Source organism: Prionailurus viverrinus, chromosome A2 (assembly GCF_022837055.1).
Source record: "Prionailurus viverrinus isolate Anna chromosome A2, UM_Priviv_1.0, whole genome shotgun sequence".
Lineage (NCBI taxonomy): Eukaryota > Metazoa > Chordata > Mammalia > Carnivora > Felidae > Prionailurus > Prionailurus viverrinus.
In genome coordinates this window covers 83,348,077-83,369,179 of record NC_062562.1, presented here as the reverse complement: position 1 = coordinate 83,369,179, position 21,103 = coordinate 83,348,077, and the positions used below count along the sequence as shown (strand labels likewise).

Sequence of the window (21,103 nt, the reverse complement as noted above, 5' to 3'; positions counted from 1 at the left end):
AACCTTCTATGCAATGAAGGTCAAAGAACAGAGTGTTTCTGCATTGCTCAGAGAGCTGGCGTATCTATGCAGTTTAGTCCTGGCCCAAATTAATTTTACATGAGGAGAGTATAAAAGCTTCAAACTAAATATATGTTGTTTCTATAAAAAGTCACTGATCTTTCTTTTCTTTTAGCTTGGCATGTAATCTCGAGACATTATCTATTAAGTAGTAAAATAGGGAATCAAAAACCTCTTTTTATTAATCCTATAGAATGCCCGATATAGAACATATCTAAATTAAGTATTGAAGAATTAAAATCAGAAGTTCAAACTGAATTAATTGGTAACAAAAGGGGCATTCATCTTCTTCCACACTGTTAAAAATTTCAGGAAATTAATAATCAACTCAAGAATCTTGAGATTATGGTTTGTTACCGTATTTTACAAGTGAGAGTCCAGTGTCCCTTTATCCTATTTATTGTGAGAATGGATCAAAAAGCAAGAAGTTAACTGTTTAGGAATCTGATTTTACTTGGGTGAGTCATTTTATCTTGTTGTGTCTTTACATCCAAGAGCAGTGGATTATTCTGGACCATGAATGCAAGTGAGGTAAAGGCAAAACTTTGATGGGGAAAGTTAATTGTGCAACTAAGTTTTCTCAGCAAGGCACCGGGTAGAGAAGATGGGCTTTGATGTGAAGGAATGGATAGGATTCAGGTTGTGATTTCTTTGCTGCTGAAAGAGTGATAAATCAAATGCTGTGCAGTTAGGAAATCATTCACTTTGCCCTAGCTTTTCCTCAGTGGGTAGATGCTTGTGTACCAGCAGTCAGTGATGCCTTGGTACTGTCAATAATTAGGTAGGATCATTTAGTGGAGGAGCCTTAAAAGTCAAAATGTATATGCATGCATCAGCTTCAGAAGCAATCACCCAAACATTGCTTACCTTTCTTAAATATACATATTTTATTTGAGTATAGTTAACACACAATGTTACATACACATTGCCTATCTCTCTTTCTTAGCATCATGAGTTTTTCAGTTCAAGTGATAAGGACAGTAAGATAAACTTTGAGTTTTGAAAGACACTTCTCACCTTCACCCCTTGTTTTCTCTAGTGTTTACACGAGAGACATAATTATATAAGTCTTGGAATTGATGAAATTATGGAATTGATGAAAGGATATGTTTTTCTAAATAATTTGTTCCCACAGAGAGATTTATGGGCACTAATTCCACAGTGCATGCCCATTCCCTGATTTAGTCTGATTAGTATAGTTGTAGACAAGCTGTAATTTAACATTTAGTGAATCAAATACCTTGGCATGGAGAAAGAAGAAGATGCTACTTTGTCTTGTTTGTTAGAGATCCACAAATTTTTCATATTTGTCCCCTTTGTTTCACTACCATAGTATTTTCTTAATCCAAGAAGTCGTCTGGATCATATACTTGTTTTTTCTTGCCACATTGTTGTTTATCACTCCTGGTGAGCTACATTCAAACCTCCTATGTCTTCAGAATTTAAGCCATATTGTTGTATATGTAGAACCAAGATCGTTTATGTTACTTCCAATAATCATGAAAGTTATTTATGAGCAAACATAAGTGGGGATTTGTCCATTGTCTTCCAAATTCAATTAACTTCAAAGAGAACTGTGGAAAAGCAATGTTCAGTAGCGGTGATATACCTATATACCAACAAAAGAAGAATGGCTTGTTTCCTCTGAACCCAGGACATGGCTATCAATTACCCTAGAGTGAATTCTAAGGTTGCAAACCACGTACTTTATGACCTGTTGTAGTTAAATTAATAATGAGATATCATATTGCTTTTAGTTTGGGTTTCTAGAGATCTGAGTGAGTTTAGAGCAGTGAGTGGTTCTCTAATCCTTGTCCCTAGACTAGCAGTATCAACAGCACCTGGAAACTTGTTAGAAATTTAAATTCTCAGGCACCACCTGATATTTACTGAATCAGAAACTCTGAGTGTGACACCCCTCAATCTGTGTTTAACAAGTTCTGCATGTGATTCTGATGTATCGTACATTTCAGGAGCCATTTGTTTGGTTATGATACTGCCTCAATCCAAACTGTTAAGATGTAAAACAGTAATTGGTGCTGTATAAGACATTAGTCTGAACTTTTATATCCAGATATATTCAAGGAGAGCTTTCTTCTTCAAAAACTTCTGTCTGAAAAATGAAGAACATTATTAACTATGCAAATGCAACTTTAAACAATAGTTGACAGCTTCCTACTTTAGAGGATAAGAGAGTTTTGAAATAATTACTGAGGTTTAGAGTAATACACTGTTAAGTCGAATACTGATATATTTCACATGAAACTGTCAAATATTTAATATTTTATAAAACATATGGAGTGTTTTATTGAGGCACTAAGTAATTCTTATACCTAATAGGTGATTAATTGAACCAAATTGCAGACTTTGCTTTTTGACCTTAACCCAACCCACCCCATCAGCTGACAAGAAATCTATAAAGCTCACATTGTTTTATAATGTATACCACATAGGGCTCAGTGACCCAAACTAAATGATTTTCCTTGCTAACTTAACTCTATGTCTGTATGAAATCATACTTCTGGATTTTAGATGATTGAAAATGAGTGCAATAAAACCCAAGATCTAAGCAGATTATGTAAAAATTGATTAGGGGCATTGGCCAGGGAATCTCCTGAATGTTTTTATTGGAAGCACACACACAAATCTGGTGATAGTGTTCCCACTTGCTAATGAGTAACTGACAAACTAAAGCAGTGTCTTCAGAAATCTTAAAGAGTAAGTTAATTAAAGGTCGAATCTAGAGGAAGTCACTGTAGCTGTCAAGATTTATTTCCTTCACCTTGCAGTTGAGAAACACGAGGAATGAAGAGAGAATATATTCAGAAACATGCATAAGAAAATAATTTAGTTCTCAGATTCTCACACAGTGACCCATCTGCTTAGAACACATTGACTATTAATGATTGATTCCAAATCCGTTTCTATAGCAAATGTGTATAGGGTGCCTATAGTGTAATGGACACTGTAGAACATTTTGCACATCAAAATAGATTACAATAGATAACTGCATTGACCATCATCTAGGTAGTAATACCTTTCTGTAATCCAGTGACTGCTTTTTTAAGCATTTCACTAAAATCAGAACATATCAGAAGGCTGAGGCAAAATGTGCTTCAGAATTATATTTACCACAAACATCATGCTCTTTCCTTCCTAAGGCAAAAGGAGCAATGTTCCTTCATTTACGAAGTAGAATAATAATAATAACAACAATAAAATCCATTTTGGCACCCCCAGTTGCCATGGTAACAAAATGACAAGCGACCTTGATATGCTTTCACTATGTATCGATAATAAGCTAACCATTTGGGAGCATTCATTCTCTTTAGACATGTCTTTTGAGCAGAAATACTATATGCTTTTATTAACTTATGAAGAAGGTGTTATTCATACAGTACTTAATTTGGCAATTATTCAATACGTTGTTTTTTTTAAGAAATGAAGCGATCAGAGATAAAGCAAAGACTCAATTTAGTAGCATTTCCTCCGTTTCCTTTCTATTTATTTTCCCTTTGGAGGAGTGGTCCGGGAGACAAAGAATGAAATCTATAAGCCATAATCTGGATAATAAAATTTCTTTTGCACTTATCTAAACACCACTTAGGAAAGTTCCAACCAAATATAGAAGAGCATTAAAAGAAGAGGAGCTTCAGCTTTTAGCTATATGATGAATCACCTGTATTTCCTCTTTTATTCTACTAGCTTCCACTCTATTCCTAACACAGGGGGATAACTTTCTATTACTGGTGAGTCTTGCTTCACTGTCACCTCTCATAATCCTTTGGGATGGTAACTGAGTTGAGAAAGTAACTATACTTATTTCAGCATAAAAATGTTTTGCTGTTTTGTAATTAGCTAATGTAGATAATGCTGCTATAGACATCAGGTTGCATGCATTCCTTTGAATCAGCATTTTTGTATTCTTTGGGTAAATAACCTAGCAGTGCAATTGTTGAATCATAGGGTAGTTCTATTTTTAACTTTTTGAAGAACCTCCATATTGTTTCCCAGAGTGGCTGCACAAATTTGCATTCCCATCAACAGTATAAAGGGTTCCTTTTACCCCACATCCTCACCAAAACCTGTTGTGTCTTGTGGTTTTCATTTTAGCCACTCTGACAGGTGTAAGATGTTATCTCACTTGTGGTTTGACTTGTATTTCCCTGATGATGAGTGATGTCGAGCATCTTTTCATGTGTCTGTTGACCATATATATGTCGGGGTACCTGGCTGGCTCAGTCGGAAGAGCATGTGACTCTTAATCCTGTGGTTGTAAGTTTGAACCCCACATTGATTGTAGAGATTTCTTACAAATAAATATATAAATAAACTTCAATGATGTTTTAATCCAAGACCACAAACCTAAATTATTAAAACCAAAATAGAATGCAAATGTTCTGAATTCCAACTTTGAAAACCTTTCTGCTACACCATGCTTACACTTCCCTGTTTTAAAAATTTGGGGTGATATATATGTCTCTGTGTGTGTACATACGCTAGTCATCAGAGCCTATCATGCACTGTCCTATTTATCAATCCTGTGAGAATAACCTTGAAAGTTCAAAAATACCTGTATTGGGCACCAATGTGTAAACCAGTTGACCTAAGCTAAAACAAGCAATATGTGAAATACGTAAAATTTCTCTTTAGGAATTTAGTGATTCTTTCCAAAATATAAGTAGGTTCTTGCTGGCTCCCAGAGATCTTTCGCCAAGCCAGCATTCGCCCCTGGGAAGCCTGCAGCCCTCAACTGTTGTCTATTTCCCCTCAGATCCTTATGGTTTCTCTCTCTTTCTCTCTGTCTCTCTGTCTCTGTCTCTCTCTCTCTCTCTCTCTCTGTCTCTCACACACACACACACTCTCTCTCTCTCTCTTTCTCTTCTCTTCTAGCTTTTGCTCCATTTGTGTAAACTAACAGTTAAAAATCTAAGTAATTAACCTGCTAATAATCCATAGGTGAAAATGACTTATGGTCATTTATTAGAATTTAATTATTTATAGCATATTATATAACTTACTTTTTAATTATGTTTTGTTGTTGTTGTTGTTGTTGTTTACTCTCTGTCTCTCTTTGGTAGAATATAAGTTCCACAAAAGAAAGGGTCCTACTTTGTGTTATTCAAAAATATATCCTCAGTATCTTGAATAGTACTTGGCATATAGTAAGTGCTCAATTAATATTTGTGGCAAGAATTCATGTGGAAAAAAAATCCAGGGTGTCATCTCTGCTCTTCCAAACAACAATACTTAATATAAATTTTTTTTTGAGTGCTTCACATGTTCCAGACATTGTCTTGATTTGAAGAATCCTTGATTGTTTTTCATTTCTTGGTTTCAAATGTCTTGATTTCAAATCAACCAAAATGCTACTGGTATTAACCATATTTTATAGATAGGAAAACTAGAGTTATACATTACTCAAGGTAATACTGATAGCAAATGTCAGAGCTCCACCAAACCCAGGCAGTTTCATTGACTGGCTCACATTCACATCTACTGTAGCTTGTGTTTTAAAGATAGTTTCTGTTTGGTCTAAACCAAAGAGTAATTCTAATGGTGGAAATTTTGGGGTACCCAGAGAGGAGAATGCCACATGACAAGCTCAAAGGAAGATATTTCTTAAGAGGAAACTTCTCAAATTATTCTCCTCACATGTTCCATAAAGGAAAGTCCATCCTGAGACTCTACAAACTGGCATGCCAGAATCGCCTTTTATTGTCAATAATAGAATCTTAGATTTTTCTGACTTTTTAAACTTTCAGTATTTTCCTCTCCTTATGTTTTCAACCAAATCTCTTGACTAGAGGTCAGCCTCGTGCTTTCCCAGGGTAATTGGGGAGTGCGATGATAAACTAAGAGGGGGAGGCAGTCACAACAGTGACATAGCCAGTACCAGGTCCAGGAGGGCAATTTTAGAACAGAGATAGTACAGAAGGGAAGGACAACATTGTGGAGGTACAGGGCACAGAATTTGCCAAATATTTGGAGATGGGATAAACAAGTGAGGGACAGACACCCCGATTGTGCCTCTGAGGGAAAGGTTCAAAGCATGTATGGCTAGAATAATAGTGGTGACATTAACAGAGGAACAGGGTGGAGAAAATATGTTTTCATTATGAAATTTTCCTGAAATGCTGAGTCCAATTTGCCACCATAAGGATAGAATAAAGTATTTTTCAGACATGAAAAGAAAATGTAGCTTCTGTGAAATCTTTTGACAGAAAGCTTCTGGCAGATGTGCTCTGCCAAAACGAGGGAATAGACCACAAAAAGAGACATGGGATCTGGGAAAAGAGCAGTATGACACAGGGAAGAGGCAAAGTGAATCCCCGAGATGATGGCAAAGATGATCCCAGGATGACAGCTGTGTCATGGGAGAGCAGGTCTGGATTGGAGCAGGTTAGAGGCTCCAGGAGCAATTTCTTCAACAGGATAAACCTGATGAAATATTAAGTATACTTGTATATGTTAAAAGTTGATTTATCCAACAAGGAAGGTGTTAATTAATTGAATTCTCCATTAATATAAGGGAAATTGGAAATGGAAACACTAAATCTAGAGTAAACAAAAGTTATGCAAGAAAGGAAAATTAGTCTGCTACCACATCACAAGGTTCAGGTGGAAATAGATTTACATACTGTTGTCATTGTAAACATTAAGTAGTCATCTAAACACAAGTTTGTGCTATTGGGAGAATGGGAGGAGGAGAGAGGGAGGAAGTGAGGTGTAGGAAACATGGGCAAGAAACAGCTAACTCCTCATTTGCTTACCAAGAAATCAGGAAATAATAGCTAAAGTAAAACACATGCACAAAGATACAAGGGAGGGGGCACATGGGTGGCTCAGTCATTTAAGTGTCTGACTTCAGCTCAGGTCATGATCTCACTGTTGGTGACTTCGGGCCCCACATTGGGTTCTGTGCTGACATCTCAGAGCCTGGAGCCTGCTTCAGATTTTGTGTCTCTTTCTCTCTCTACCCTCTCCTGCTTGTACTCTCTCTTTCTCCAAAATAAATAAACATTAGAAAGAAAAAAAGAAAGAAGGACATCATAAATAAATTATTTAAATGGATGGAGGTAAAAACAAAAGAATCAGCTAAAAATGTTGAGTCTTTGCCTCTGGATGAAGGGAAGGTTTTGGGGAGTGGTGATGACAGTCTGCTTTTATTCAAATACTGAGCTCTGTAGAATGGTTGACTTCAAAATATCTGCATATGTAACTCTGATTTTAAAAAAGAAAAAAAACTAACCTGCAAGAAAGCAGAAGAGAAAGGATTCATTTTAGCAAGATAGATGGATGATTCCAATTAAGGGTGAAGAGAATGCAGATAAGGAAAGTACAAATTAAGAAGCTTTGAGAAGGGGGTTCTGGGTGGCTTGGTTGGTTAATCTAGAATCTTGATTTCAGCTCAAGTCCTGATGTCACATTTCGTGAGTTTGAGCCCCTTGCCGTGCTTTGCACTGACAGTGCAGAGCCTGCTTGGGATTCTCTCTCACTCTCTCTCTCTGCCCCTCCCCAACTCCTTCTTGCTCTCTCTCTTTCTCTCTCTCTCTCAAAATAAATAAACTTGGAGTGCCTGGGTGGCTCAGTTGCATCTGACTTCAACTCAGGTCATGATCTCCCGGTTTGTGCGTACAAGCCCCGCATTGGGCTCTGTGCTGACAGCTCAGAGCCTGGAGCCTGTTTCGGATTCTGTGTCTCCCTTTCTCTCTGCCCCTCCCTGTTGGCACTTTGTCTTTCTATGAAATAAATAAACATTTAAAATGAATGAATAAATAAACAAACAAACAAACTTAAAAAATAAGATGAGCTTTGGGGAATTTGATTTCAGATTATCTCTTTCTTTACCACAAAGAGAATGCACTAATGTCTTCTGTTGAAAGTGACAGCTGTTGAGTATTAGAAAATGGTCTGATTGTGACAGAGAAGGAAGACATATAAAAGGATTGCCAATCATCAGCTGAATCAAACTGATATTAGGTAACCTGAATTTGTAGGGTGCTTTCTCAGTGGATGAATGTCCACTGTTTTCTGGAGCAACTAACAGTCTATGAATGAAATAGCCAATATTGAACTTGGGAGCTTATGAGGAGTGGGGAAATGGTGAAGGTGAGCTAAAGGAAAGATGGGATTCTAGGTTGTTTAGAATTTAGAGTCTTTAGAATTTAGAGAGGGAATTGAAGCCATATTTGGTGAACATGAGGGAAATTAAAAGAGAACAAGAGCCTGGGGGTTATAATTATAAAAATGAAGAGGATGAGAAAAGAAGACATGAGATGAATGTCAAAGATGGGAATTGTAGCATTTGGAATTATAGTATAGAACTTCTTCAAGCCACAGTGAGGTAGGTGAGCCCCCATCCAAATAGCTTCAAGCAGGTCAGTAGCAACAGGTGACACTGATGTAGCCATTAGGAGTCTGTATCCCCAAGGCAAGAGTTCAGTCGCATTGTCCTGAGGTGCAGTATAGAGATGGAAAACCTACCCAGTGAACCAGAGTACTGATGGTCCTTCCAAAAGATCACAACCACAAACATGTCCACTAGAGTTTGGCGTAGTCAAGTAATTCCAGTCCAGAAGCAAACTCAGGAACTGGCCTCAAGCATGTGGTCCTGTGCTCATATTGTGCTAGGAATGCATTACCGCACTGCAAGCACTTAATTAATCAAAGCATGTAGCTTCTGAAATATGCAGATAAATTAGTAAGGAAAATGGAATCTTTGTTATGCTATTTTTCTTAATGATTAGAGTGTGTTCTAAATAAACAGAAAACAAATTGATTGCCAAAAACTATGTTAATGTGCTTTTAATTCACAAGGGTTAAGCATGTAAAAGTCAGGATATTGAAAGTTAAGGTTTTCATAGAAACATTAATTTGACAACACTGTGCATATTAGGTGTGGGAGGTTTATATTGTATAGCATAAAAGCAGTAGGAAGTATTGCAAAATGTGGCTCAGTTAAACAAATGAAGTAACAAATTTAGGGGAAAGTCATTAAATGTGATTATGGAAAAAAATTGTTTTGCAACCTCCAAAGAAGTGTTCTAAAATTTAATTTTAGAAAATAATGCTTTCAAATCTCTTCAAAAAATATTTTCAATGGAAATTATTCATTTTTATACAAAATCAATTTCACTAGCACATTGTATATTCTGGCATGAGTTTATGCCTTTCATCTGCAGTTCAAATCTGATCCTAACAGACCAAAAGGAGAACCAATTGGCTATTTTCATGGTCTAGTTGATAAAGATTTCATAGACTGAAAATTAAATTTAAGGGTTTAAATTTTTTTTTTAGTATATGGAGAATATGGAGGAAATTTTGAATGTGAACAATCCTGCCAATGTATTAATACTTGCTTATATATATCTGCCCTTTGTATATTTCTATAAACTATTTGCCTGTATGCATTATGGAAATTCCAATCTGACCACACAAAATGTTTTATTAGGTGGCATAGAAAAAGAAGAGAATTTAGGGCATGTTCAGAGAGGGAAGTGCACCAGAAAACACACCCACAACTTTAATATGTCTCTATTTTGATTCCTGCCTTATGAACTGGACAGCAGATCTGGAAGCCTGACTTCTCTAGCACAGATGCACTGAGCCACAGGTTGATATTTCTGTCACCTTGGCCACAGATGTCCCATTTACTCTGTAGGAAACAAGAGTGGTTGACCCATGAAACAACCCCTCAGAGCATTTCGCTTCCCAGTTCAGTCAGAATTAAAGGCAATAATAAAGGAAAGGGAAAGGAAGGGAAGGGAAGGGAAAGAAAGGAAACTATTACTGGAATTATAATACTAACTCAATTATAATTATCACCAATTCCAATTATTATTTAATTAATTTTAAGTAATAGTAAAGATTTTGTATTCCTTTAAATCAAATATAAGTTATTTTGGGGGGCCAAGTTAACAAACGAAAACCAAAAGTACCCTTACAAAGGAGCAGATCATGAAAATAGAAAGATACATTGACATGCTGCTAACATTCCTATTTTCCATTGTATTTTATGTCATAGCAAGGCAATCTACAGAACAATAAAGGTTTATTCATAGAAGTGAGATATGTAAATTCCTGAGCTAGCAGACTTCTGGCCCAATATTCAAACGCCCCTTCAAAAAAGGGCACAATGGTCTGCATTTTCCACTGTAAGAAATGTATGCAATTGCATTCCATGGCAATGAACTCTTTATAAGCTTGATGAAGAAGAATGCTTTGTATATTTACTTTAATCTTTACCCATGCTATTTTCTGTTTCCAAACAAACAGAAGGACAAATGCAGGCTGCCAACTCGCAGGATGTACAAACAAGTGTTATTGAATATTCAGAAGTATGGTGGTATTTCTAAAGTTCAACAACAAATCACTTAGAGTCTTTCTTTTGTTTTTAATTTTTCCTTATTCAGGCACCACAAGGCCACATAAGGAGGGTGAGGTCCCTGGAGTGGACTATATTTTCATCACCGTTGAAGATTTTATGGAATTGGAGAAAAGTGGTGCTCTCTTAGAAAGCGGGACTTATGAAGGTAAGCACAGCTCGTCTGCTAAATTTATTCCTTGTTGCATCACATTTTTCTCTGTTGCTGAAATGCATTAGGATGCCAGATTACTGATAAGCTACTGCTTTTGGTTTGAGAGCTTTAATAAGGTAATTTTAGAAACATATTTTCTAAATAAAAAGTTAGGATACACCTAGATTAATTCTACTCTTAAGATGCTGAGAGATATGTATGTGCCCACTGAAATATACTTGTGATGGCCTCCTGAGACTAAGCTGTGATCTTCCAAATAAATTATCTTCATCTTTAGATAACATCTCAAAGAGCACAGGACTTGAGTTGCAGTCCTGTCATTATCTCTGTGTGGTTTTTTTTTTAGTTCCTTCACTTCACTGGCCTTCACTTGCATCTCATTCAAAATGATGAAGTAGGAAAATATGAGGAACTATGATCTGTGCTTGCTCTCCCAAGCTCTACTGCAATAGAAAAGTCTCCTTGTGTACTCAAGTCAAACATGAACAATAGATGACACTAAAAGCTTGAATGTAGGAAGTATCTTTCAGTGGAAAGAGCACTGTAACATGAACCAGAATCTGTCTCAGTTCCAAATCTGGCTTTATTACTTATCCACTATAAATACTAAATAACTCTGTTGATCTGTGAACCTCAGTAGAATTATCTGTAAAAGGAGAACGGTAGCATTGAAAAGCATAAATAAATAACATGTTGATATGATCACATTTATACATTTAAGTGACATCTACAGGCATGTAGTTTATGTATAATGGAATTATGTATTTCATAGCCATTGTATGTGTGAACTATGTATACATTAGTAAGTTCAAAGATGAATCCAGGTTTACTGTATTAAAAGTAATAGTGAGTGATATTAAAAACAAAAGTAATAATATATGCATTGCTGTTTAGTCAATCAAATACTTGAGGTCTCCCATTAGCAAGTAAGTTGGGTTCATTAGTAGTTTGACCTTCTACTTCCTCCTTCACTTACTTGTAGATGCCCAGTGGACTAGAGTTACTTAAGAACTTAATATTTTATATTGTTAGAAATATTAAAATCTCTTCTTTTACTTTGCATTCCTAAGGCAATTTAGGCTGAGACATGTGCCTACATTATGGCTAAGACATTTAGTTGCTTATTGCCACATTTATAGGAAATAGGCAAAAATACCCAGGAAAAGAAAATGGTTTTACACATGAGTATTGTTTCTTGTTCATGTTGTCAAAAATAAGTAATGATGGAGGTTGATTGAAAATATTTTAAATATAAAAGCTGTGTTGCTCATATAAGCTGCTTAAACTATATGAAAAATAACTGTATAAATCATAGAAAGTACTTATATCAAAGAAGTCAGAGTAAATAAACAATAAATTTTGTAGCATATTTTCTTGTGAGTTTTGTGACATTATTTAGTGGCATTCATTAGTTTGTATGTCTGCCAATAATAATGTATTTAATTAACTTATTTAATATTATATATGTAACATACATAAATATAAATATATGTTATAATATAAAAGCAAATATAAATATTATATTTATATAACAAAAAACCCAGAAGCTTAACATGCAGGAGCATCTCAAAAGTAGTATGGTTAACAATATGACCTTTTCTTTTTGTTTTTAAAAATAAAGACTCTGTTAACTGTATAGAAGGTGAAAAAAAATTAAACCAAATGTTCATGTTAAATCTCCAGTACTCTCAGGATGAAATTTAATAGCAATATTTTAAAATAAAGTAAATTTTAGGTTCCAGTTAAATTTTGAGGAAACTATCCTGAAACCATAAAAATATAGCCAAGTTTCATGAGCCAGGGTGGGTTGTCTTGAATCTTTTTCAGACATCTTTTCAGTATTGAAAGTTTAGTTTGCTAAAGTTTGGTGCCAGCTTGTTAATTGCCTCCACATGCATAGAGCTGATCATTGACTAAAAAGACTTTGTATATATGACTTTGTGGAATCAATACCATTGCTTACAAATACACATGGTATACTTGGTTGAAAGCAATATTCCTTTTTCAGGTCACATAACCGTCTGGGCAGACACCTAGGTAGCATTCTCAAATCTCGGGATCTTCAGATTTTCTTACAATTACAGCTGAGGAACCAGTAGAATTGACATTCTAATGAAAATCACTATTATTCCTTCAGGACTGATCATAAACTCAAGGCTCAGGGCTACCACTTAGTGTGTTATTTGTCAAGGAAACCTGGGGAATGCCTTTTCTGCTGTCGATGCTTTCAGAATATACAGAATAACAATAATGTGCTCCTTAGCCAGACAAAGAAAAACCTGAGAGCTTTTATATTTGTCAAAATTCCATGACATCAATCTCTCATAAAATTTCTTCAATAAAATCCCAGTTTTTCTATGTTATATATTCTCCTTTCTGCAGTGTTTGGACCATTGCTCCCTTTCCTTCTCCTTGCTAAAACATTTTCATGCCTTCTCAGTACTCTACAGCCTTCAGCCAGACTAGAAAATTCATCTTTGATATCTGTGACTCCACTAAAGAAAGTAAGAAGAAATTGGGTTGCTCTTAGTGGCGCTTTTTTTTTTTTGGCGGGAGGTGTACTCTCAGTGTTAAGGTTATAGATCTTTTAGCTATGTTAGGTCTGATTCCAACCCAGAAACAAGAATATCAAGACTGCTAATGCAATTGGAGGTAGGGAGATAGTCTCTGCTTCTTCTTGCTCATAAATACTTACCAACTTGTGCATTTCTTGTCAGGGACTGGGACCCCATTCATTTTTGATTAGCAAAGATCAAGAAAATCCTCTATAAAATGTCTAGTTAAGATGCCCATCATTGAAGAAACCAGTCTTATAGCATTCACCCCCACTACTCAGTTTCAGAACAGGAAACATCTACCTGAAAAGTAGTTGTGAGGAAGAATACATTTTTAAAGTATTTCTCATATGTATGCATTTTTGTCTCACTGTCAACAATTCTAGTTTTAATCTTGGTTAAAGATGTAGCTAAAATGAAATTTGTCCTTTGATTAGAAACAAAGTAGACTTTCTTGAATTGCAGATCTGCCTCCTAGAAATTGGCTCAAATTACTCGCCCCAAAAGAGCAATTCTTTTATTTACCACAGACTGCAAGGCCTTAATGTGTGTGAGTTACTATCTACGGTTATGCTCCATGATCCTAGACACAGTTTTAGCAGATTCCTTTTCTCTGCAGCACCAACTCCTCACTCTGTCTGAGCACCTCATTTCAGTTTGTTATACAACAGCTGCTGAATGCCCTTGTATGTAAATGGCCCAGAGGATTTGGTTCTGGTGGACCATCAGGTGTTGGTAAACAGCCTCTTTTCCTTGATTTGGATGATCTCATCCTTATCTTTTCATATTGAATCAAGTTTAAAATTAAGTTAATAGAACAAAGCCCAGTGGTGAGCCTGATGTAAAATCAAGTAACACAACACTATGAATCTTTATGTCAGGACTGAAGATGTAGGCTTCATGTGAAACAGACAACAGAGTTCTTTAGTTAAATACAGATAATTCCTTTGGGATTAAGGTCACATGCAGGTATAAGTGAGACACCAAGAGGTAGGATTAAATGAGTTGATCTGGTAATCAGCTCAAGGGTAAATAATAAAGGGTAAATAATCTAAGTACCTGGAAGGCAACACGTCTTTGGGAACTGTCCAAAGTGCTGAATTAGCCATGGCTCTAAATCAGTGAATCCTGCCTGACCTACTTCTTCCAGTTGTCTCCAATGTTACATTCATGGTTTCATTCACCAGTCTTACCAGTTGTCTGCCTCAACCGTTGTTCTAAATGGCATTATTAACTAACCCCATGTCTCCTGAGCAGTTCCTGGAATCTCATTTCATTTAACTCATCTACTTAGATCATCCACAGTCATGTTCCAAGCAGCACTTCTGTCATAACATCCACTACCATATTTTGCTGTTGTGCTTTTAAATGGAGCAATGCTATTTTGCTATCTATTGAAGAAGCCACTGATCCTAAACTTCAGTGTTTCCTTTAAATCTACATAAGCTCAATTGTAACATTGCCCCAATTTTTAGGAGGATCAAATCAAGACAAGCAAATTATTTGGGATTCTAACAGAATATAGTGCAAATATAGCACTTACCTTCATCTCAATTTTGTGGTTTCTCCTAATCATGGGCCTTAATATATATGGACTTGAGCCTAATGCAAACAGCACACCTATTTTCTTAAACAGTTTTATTACAGGATTATGAAATTCAATATGTTCACTTCAATATGTACATAAAAGTTTGGTCCTTCTAGGTGTAGCACATAAAATCCTGTAAAAAATATTAAGTATTAAGTACAAATAATTTTGTATAAATGTAACTTAAGCAGTTATATGATGAGAGAAGACATATAACAAATTTTACATAAATCCATTTCATGTCACTAAAATCAGCATCAACTTTTTTGAAAATATCATGGCCTTGATGAATTTATTATTAAAATTTTGAATTGGTGTTTTCAATAAAGAGAGCATTGGATGATAAGGAGATACTGATGCTAAAGAAAAATTATTACTGGTACTGTAAATAATCTTGAGGAAAACCGTTCTTCTATCAGTCCAAGTTTCTAAATAATATTTCCTGAAGGGCAGATCAGTGCTTAAATTGATGCTAAGGTTGTTGCCATTCCAGGAACCAAAATTAAATAAGAAGTGATTGTTTTTCCCTTGTACAAGAGAAAATTTTTACCATGCAAATAATAACCTCTATAACAACAGTAGATTCTTGGAGCTTGCACTTAAGGGATCCAGTTGTTATTATATACCCAGATTATAACATGTTTTTATTTTGATACTTGCTCCTTTTTCTTTCTTTTGGCAATATTCCTACCATTGAAGATTCCAAGCCATACATTTGGGTGTTCATTTGAGGAACACAAAACATTAATACATAAGCTTACTAAATGTTTATTTGAACAATAGAGGAAAACAACGTTAGTGAAGTATTATACTTCTTTGGGATCTCATAATGCCAAGTTTTTTTTTTCCCTCTGACTTTTTTCTCTGATTCAGTTTGTATCAGAGTTATGGACAATGTATGATTTTTGCATTCTGCTATGCTCTTGTGTAAAGCACTAAAACTGGAAGTATTATTGTGCCTTAAAAGGTGACAAAATCTCCTTTTGGTTTGGGACTTTTGTAAACCCAACTTTTTCCAAAATACATAATGAAAATGCCTATTTCCAAGTATTTTTTTCTCCCAAAAGGACTAGAAGAAACAAACCAAGAAAGTAATTAACTAATTTTATACAATCATATAAATTATAACTTAAAGACTAAAGTCAAGGAACATGAAATGGCTTGCTTGCTTTTACCTAAAGTACAATATTAACTAGTTTATTGTTAGCCCTACAAATTTTTGTTCAGATGTAGCTAAAAGGAATAGGCTTTTTGGAGTATGTCATTAAAATAAAGCCAATATTCATGAGCATAAGACTCACTTCTTCAGCTCTTTCACAACCAATAATGATGATGATACTAGGTAAAGCCTAGGATTCCAAAACTGTGATATTCAGGGTTTAATTAATTTCCTTCAAGCTCATGTCTATAATTACTATGATTTTCTAACTCTTGTAAACATTCCCTATACATTTTTTGAGAGAGAGAGAGAATGAGAGAGCAAGCAAAGGAGGGGTGGATAGGGAGAGAGAGACAGAGACAGAGACAGAGGCAGAGACAGAGATATTCTTAAGCAGGCTCCATGCTTCGCGCATAACCCCATGTGGTGCTCGATTCCATGACCATGAGATCATACCCTGAGCCAAAATCAAAAGTCAGATGCTCAACTGACTGAACCACCCTGGTGCCCCTCCACCTCCCTATAAATTTTTATCTGAAACAAATTGAGAATTCACCTGAAAAAAAATATAATGCCCTTCATTTAGTGGGAAGAAAAAAATGCATGACTTTAAAGTTTTTACTTACATTTCTTTCCACTGCTTCAACACACAGAACCCATTTATCTTTCCAGATTGGATGAATATTTTCAACTTTCTGAGTTGTTCTACTTTAAATTTACTCATTTTGTAGGAGGCACTCAAGAGAGTTTTGATCAATTTGATTATAACAGTCTTGTACATGAGAGCATATGTTTCTCTGAAATATTATCAACATAGTGATGATCAATGGCTCTTGCCATGTCTTAGATTATTTCTTTAAATATAATTTCTTGTCAAATTGGCCAACATACAGTGTGTAAAGTGTGGTCTTGGTTTTTGGGGTAGATTCCCATGGTTCATTGCTTGCATATAACACCCAGTGCTCATTCTGACAAGTGCCCTCCTCAATGCCCATCACCCATTTTCCCCTCTCCCCCATCAATCCTGAGACTGTTCTCTATATTTAAGAGTCTCTTATGATTTGCCTCCTCCATCTTTCTTTGTTTGTAACTATTTATTTTTCCCCCATCCCTTCCCCCATGGTCTTATGTTAAGTTTATCAAGATCCACATATGACTGAAAACATATATCTGTCTTTCTCTGACTGATTAGTCTTAGATTAGACATACAGACCTTCCTAAAGGAGATTTACCTACCTCAGTTATTTTAGGTGGTGCCTGAATGCCCCCTTCCTGCCAATTTTTTTTCTTTTCCAGAGACTTGTATCATAGACCAATAACTTGAAAACTATAACATAACATCCGTCTCTAAAAAAGTCATTTTTGTATTTGAATTTCAAATCTGAAAAATAAAACTTCCTGGGACATTATTTCCTTATATCTTCTATATTCCTCCTCTGAATAACAGAAGAGTCTACAATCTCATTGACCATGGATCTGTTCTTTCTCTCAGGGGGAATAGGAATCGCCAAAATTAGAAAAAAAAAATAGTCCTGTCGTTTTATTGCTAAGTAAGTATTTTATTTCAAAACATTGATATCAATCACCAGCAAAGCTGGTGATTCTTCACAAAGATCTTCACAAAGATCACTTTATGAATTGTTTTTATAGACAACAAATTCCATTCATGCACAAAACAATATCTGAAATTTTGAGAACTCCATTGATTATCCTGCAAAGTATACAGTTATGCTGTATATGCTGACTAACAATTATGAAGTTACAGTTCTAAAAAATACCCTGATGTCCTGCGTTTTAAAAAAGCAATCATGGGGTGCCTGGGTGGCTCAGTCGGTTAAGCGGCTGACTTCGGCTCAGGTCATGATCTCACGGTCCGTGAGTTTGAGCCCCACGTCGGGCTCTGTGCTGACAGCTCAGAGCCTGGAGCCTGTTTCAGATTCTGTGTCTCCCTCTCACTGACCCTCCCCTGTTCATGCTCTGTATCTGTCTCAAAAATAAATAAACGTTAAAAAAATTTTTTAAGAAAAAGCAATCATGTTGCAGAAGATTCACACCATATGAAAGCTCTTCCTTGTTGAAGGCTTGGGAACTCTGGCAATTATGGAAAATCCTTCATAACACTGTATTAAAATTTTATATAGTGAAACAATCTGTCCTTATGTAATAATCAGCTCTCTTAGATCTTTGTAGGCTGTGTATGTTTGTAACAACCAGATAAGTTTAGGATAAAGTGGTCAATATATCTTGTTTGCATGAGACTATTTCCATGAAAGTTAATTCTAAAGACTCTACAAATGTGAATTTTAAAGGACCAGTAAAAACCTAAATTGATATTAATTATTAGTTACAATAAAACGGAGAGTTTGACTTATACTGTCTTCAGCCTATTTATATTAGTTATGCTGGCTTCCTTTCTGTTCTTTGAACAGAACAAACACATTCCTATCCATCTGGGATCTTGAATTTGTCATTTCACTTTCCAGGGCTACTTGTCTTCCAAATAACTAACTACATATCCCATTTTCTCACTTTGAGATATTCATTTAAAAGTTTTCAGGAAACTCTTACCTGGCAACCTTATCCAAAACTGCACCTGCCAACTTTCTCCATTCCTTTTCTCTGATTTGCTTTTCTTTACTGTAGCTACTATATAACTGAAAATATAGTTTGTGCCCATTTGTCTATTTGGTTATTGTCAGTATCCACCCACCTGAATGTAAACTTCAGGAGGTCAGGTAACTTGTTTGCATCATTTCTAATTCTTAAGTTTAGAGTGCTCTCTGGCACCTAGGAAGCACTAAATGAATATGAGTTGAATGACTGAATGGATGCCTAGATTCCTTCCTCAAACCCAACAGTGGAAACCCCTTAATAGAAACCCCATACAGAAATCCACCTTAGCTTGAGACCCTAGAACAAACACATCAACTTCCTAATTCAAAATGTTCTAAGTCAATAGTATGGAGCTGTATAACACCAATTTGACCTCAGAATCTTGTACTAGATTAACTTTGTATCATAATTGTAATAATTTTAGTCTTGTCTTAATTCTCATCATTAACTTCATGAGTCCCTGTTCTGAGTTCTGATATTTGTTTGTCTCTCAGTACCATACAAACTATAACACTGTCCCCAGAATATAGTTCTTACATTCCTTTAGCCATTCCCAATAGTCTGGGTTTTTTTCACTACAGTAATTCATGGTGTATCAAATCACTCAAAATCAAAACCTAGTAGTCTTGGTCAACAAAACTGTATCTCCCATCAAACCACCTCTCCACCCAAGTTCTATTGATTGTGTCACCTAAATACTTCTTCGACTCAGGGTAATTTCCCATTCATATAATCCCTGTCATGTTCATGTTCTCTTTATTTTTTCCAAAAGAATTACAGACTTTTTTGATTTTTCTACTTCTAATACAGAAAGTCCATGAGGAGTTGGAGAACAGAAGTAATGAAGCCAAACCTATAGGAGAGTTAGAAAAGTCCTAGAATATATTGGAAATATGCAAATTCCAAAAGTTACTTTAAAACAAAAAGACTAGTATGTGTGTTCTCTCACTAAAGAAATGTAAAGGCATTTTATTTAATGGGGACATGTGGTACTTGAAATGTATAGGTTATTTCACTAACATTTTCTGATTAGTTTTCAATTAACTATAAAGGAGCATGAGTTTCTTGATTATTCTTTTATTCTTAGAGAATTTATGGAAAGTAAATGGAAATAAAATTTTATTCCATTATTAATTGTACACTGCTAGTAAGATCTTTACTCCCACCTCATCTTTCTCTTTCTTTCATTTTACATAAGGGTGACTTTAAATTTTCTTATACTATGTGAAAGTTTGGTTTCTTTCACTAAATATTTAATGGACAAAATGATAAATCTGAAAAATTCATAATTTATTATTTTTTTTTTAATTTTGAGAGAGACAGAGGGAGAGTAAGCAGAGAGGGGCAGAAATAGAGGGAGACAGGGAATCCCAAGCAGGCTCCATGCAGTCAGCACGCAGTGCCCTACCTGCAGCTGGAACTCACAAAACCACAAGATCATGACGTGAGCCAAAATCAAGAGTCAGACCCTTAGCAAACTGAGCCACCCAGGCATCCTGTGAAAAATTCATAACTTAAATTGAAATATTAATGGTAACCCAAATAGTGACTAACATAAGGTATCAATAAACAAAAGGTTTTTTTTTTAATTTTTAAATTTTATGTATTTATTTTGAGAGAGAGTGAGTGGGAGAGGGGCAGAAAGAGGGAGAGAGAGAATCCCAAGCAGGCTCTGCACTGTCAGCCCTGAGCCCAGTGTGTGGCTCAAACTAACAAACCATGAAATCATGACCTGAGCCAAAATCAAGAGTTGGACACTTAACCCACTGAGCAACCCAGGCGCCCCAAAACAGTTTTAAACAATGTATAGGAAGCTCAAACTGAGACGAAACTTATGATGATGGGTCTATAAAAGGAAAAGACTTGATTATAAAATTTCCCAGTGAGTTTTCTTTCTTTTTCTCCCCTACTTTCATTCCATATATAAGAATGTTACTGCAACGGACACATATTTGACTAAAGACACCTGCCCTTTGGCACTGACCTGATACTGGAGGGTGCTATTTCCCCAAAGGGATCTGTTCCTCTGGGCGAGCCCACAAAGAACAGAAAGATTTCTCCAGGTCAGGTCCCTGAGGATTATTTCCAAGAGGATTAGATAGTTCCTATTTCTGCTCCCATTCTGAGTTCTCCATTAAACTTCCAGAGAAAAATCTACTGATGCAGCTATCTGGTTTCCCTAGAGATGAAGCAAGCATTATTACCCCTTGGATTGAAGTGTAACTTGTTGCAAAAATGGTGATTCCATGGGGCGCCTGGGTGGCGCAGTCGGTTAAGCGTCTGACTTCAGCCAGGTCACGATCTCGCAGTCCGTGAGTTCCAGCCCCGCGTCGGGCTCTGGGCTGATGGCTCAGAGCCTGGAGCCTGTTTCCGATTCTGTGTCTCCCTCTCTCTCTGCCCCTCCCCCGTTCATGCTCTGTCTCTCTCTGTCCCAAAAAAATAAATAAACTTTGAAAAAAAAATTTTAAAAAAATGGTGATTCCTATCATTTGTACCCTCAAGGATGTCCAGGAATACTCATTTCTAAATATGATTTGCAAGTTTGGTAATTTTAACTACTTTTCTCCCTCCTCCTATCCCCTCCCTC

General features: G+C 35.9%; 1 protein-coding gene across 2 annotated transcripts in view; it reads left to right on the top strand.

The window, feature by feature from the left end:
* MAGI2 (membrane associated guanylate kinase, WW and PDZ domain containing 2) overlaps positions 1 to 21,103 on the top strand; it is a 1,356,537-nt gene that overhangs the window by 742,499 nt on the left and 592,935 nt on the right. For both annotated transcript variants that reach the window (XM_047848847.1, XM_047848846.1), the window contains exon 3: positions 10,476 to 10,595. In XM_047848847.1, coding sequence (XP_047704803.1) covers positions 10,476 to 10,595 — 120 coding nt within the window. The remainder of the gene's footprint in view (positions 1 to 10,475; positions 10,596 to 21,103) is intronic.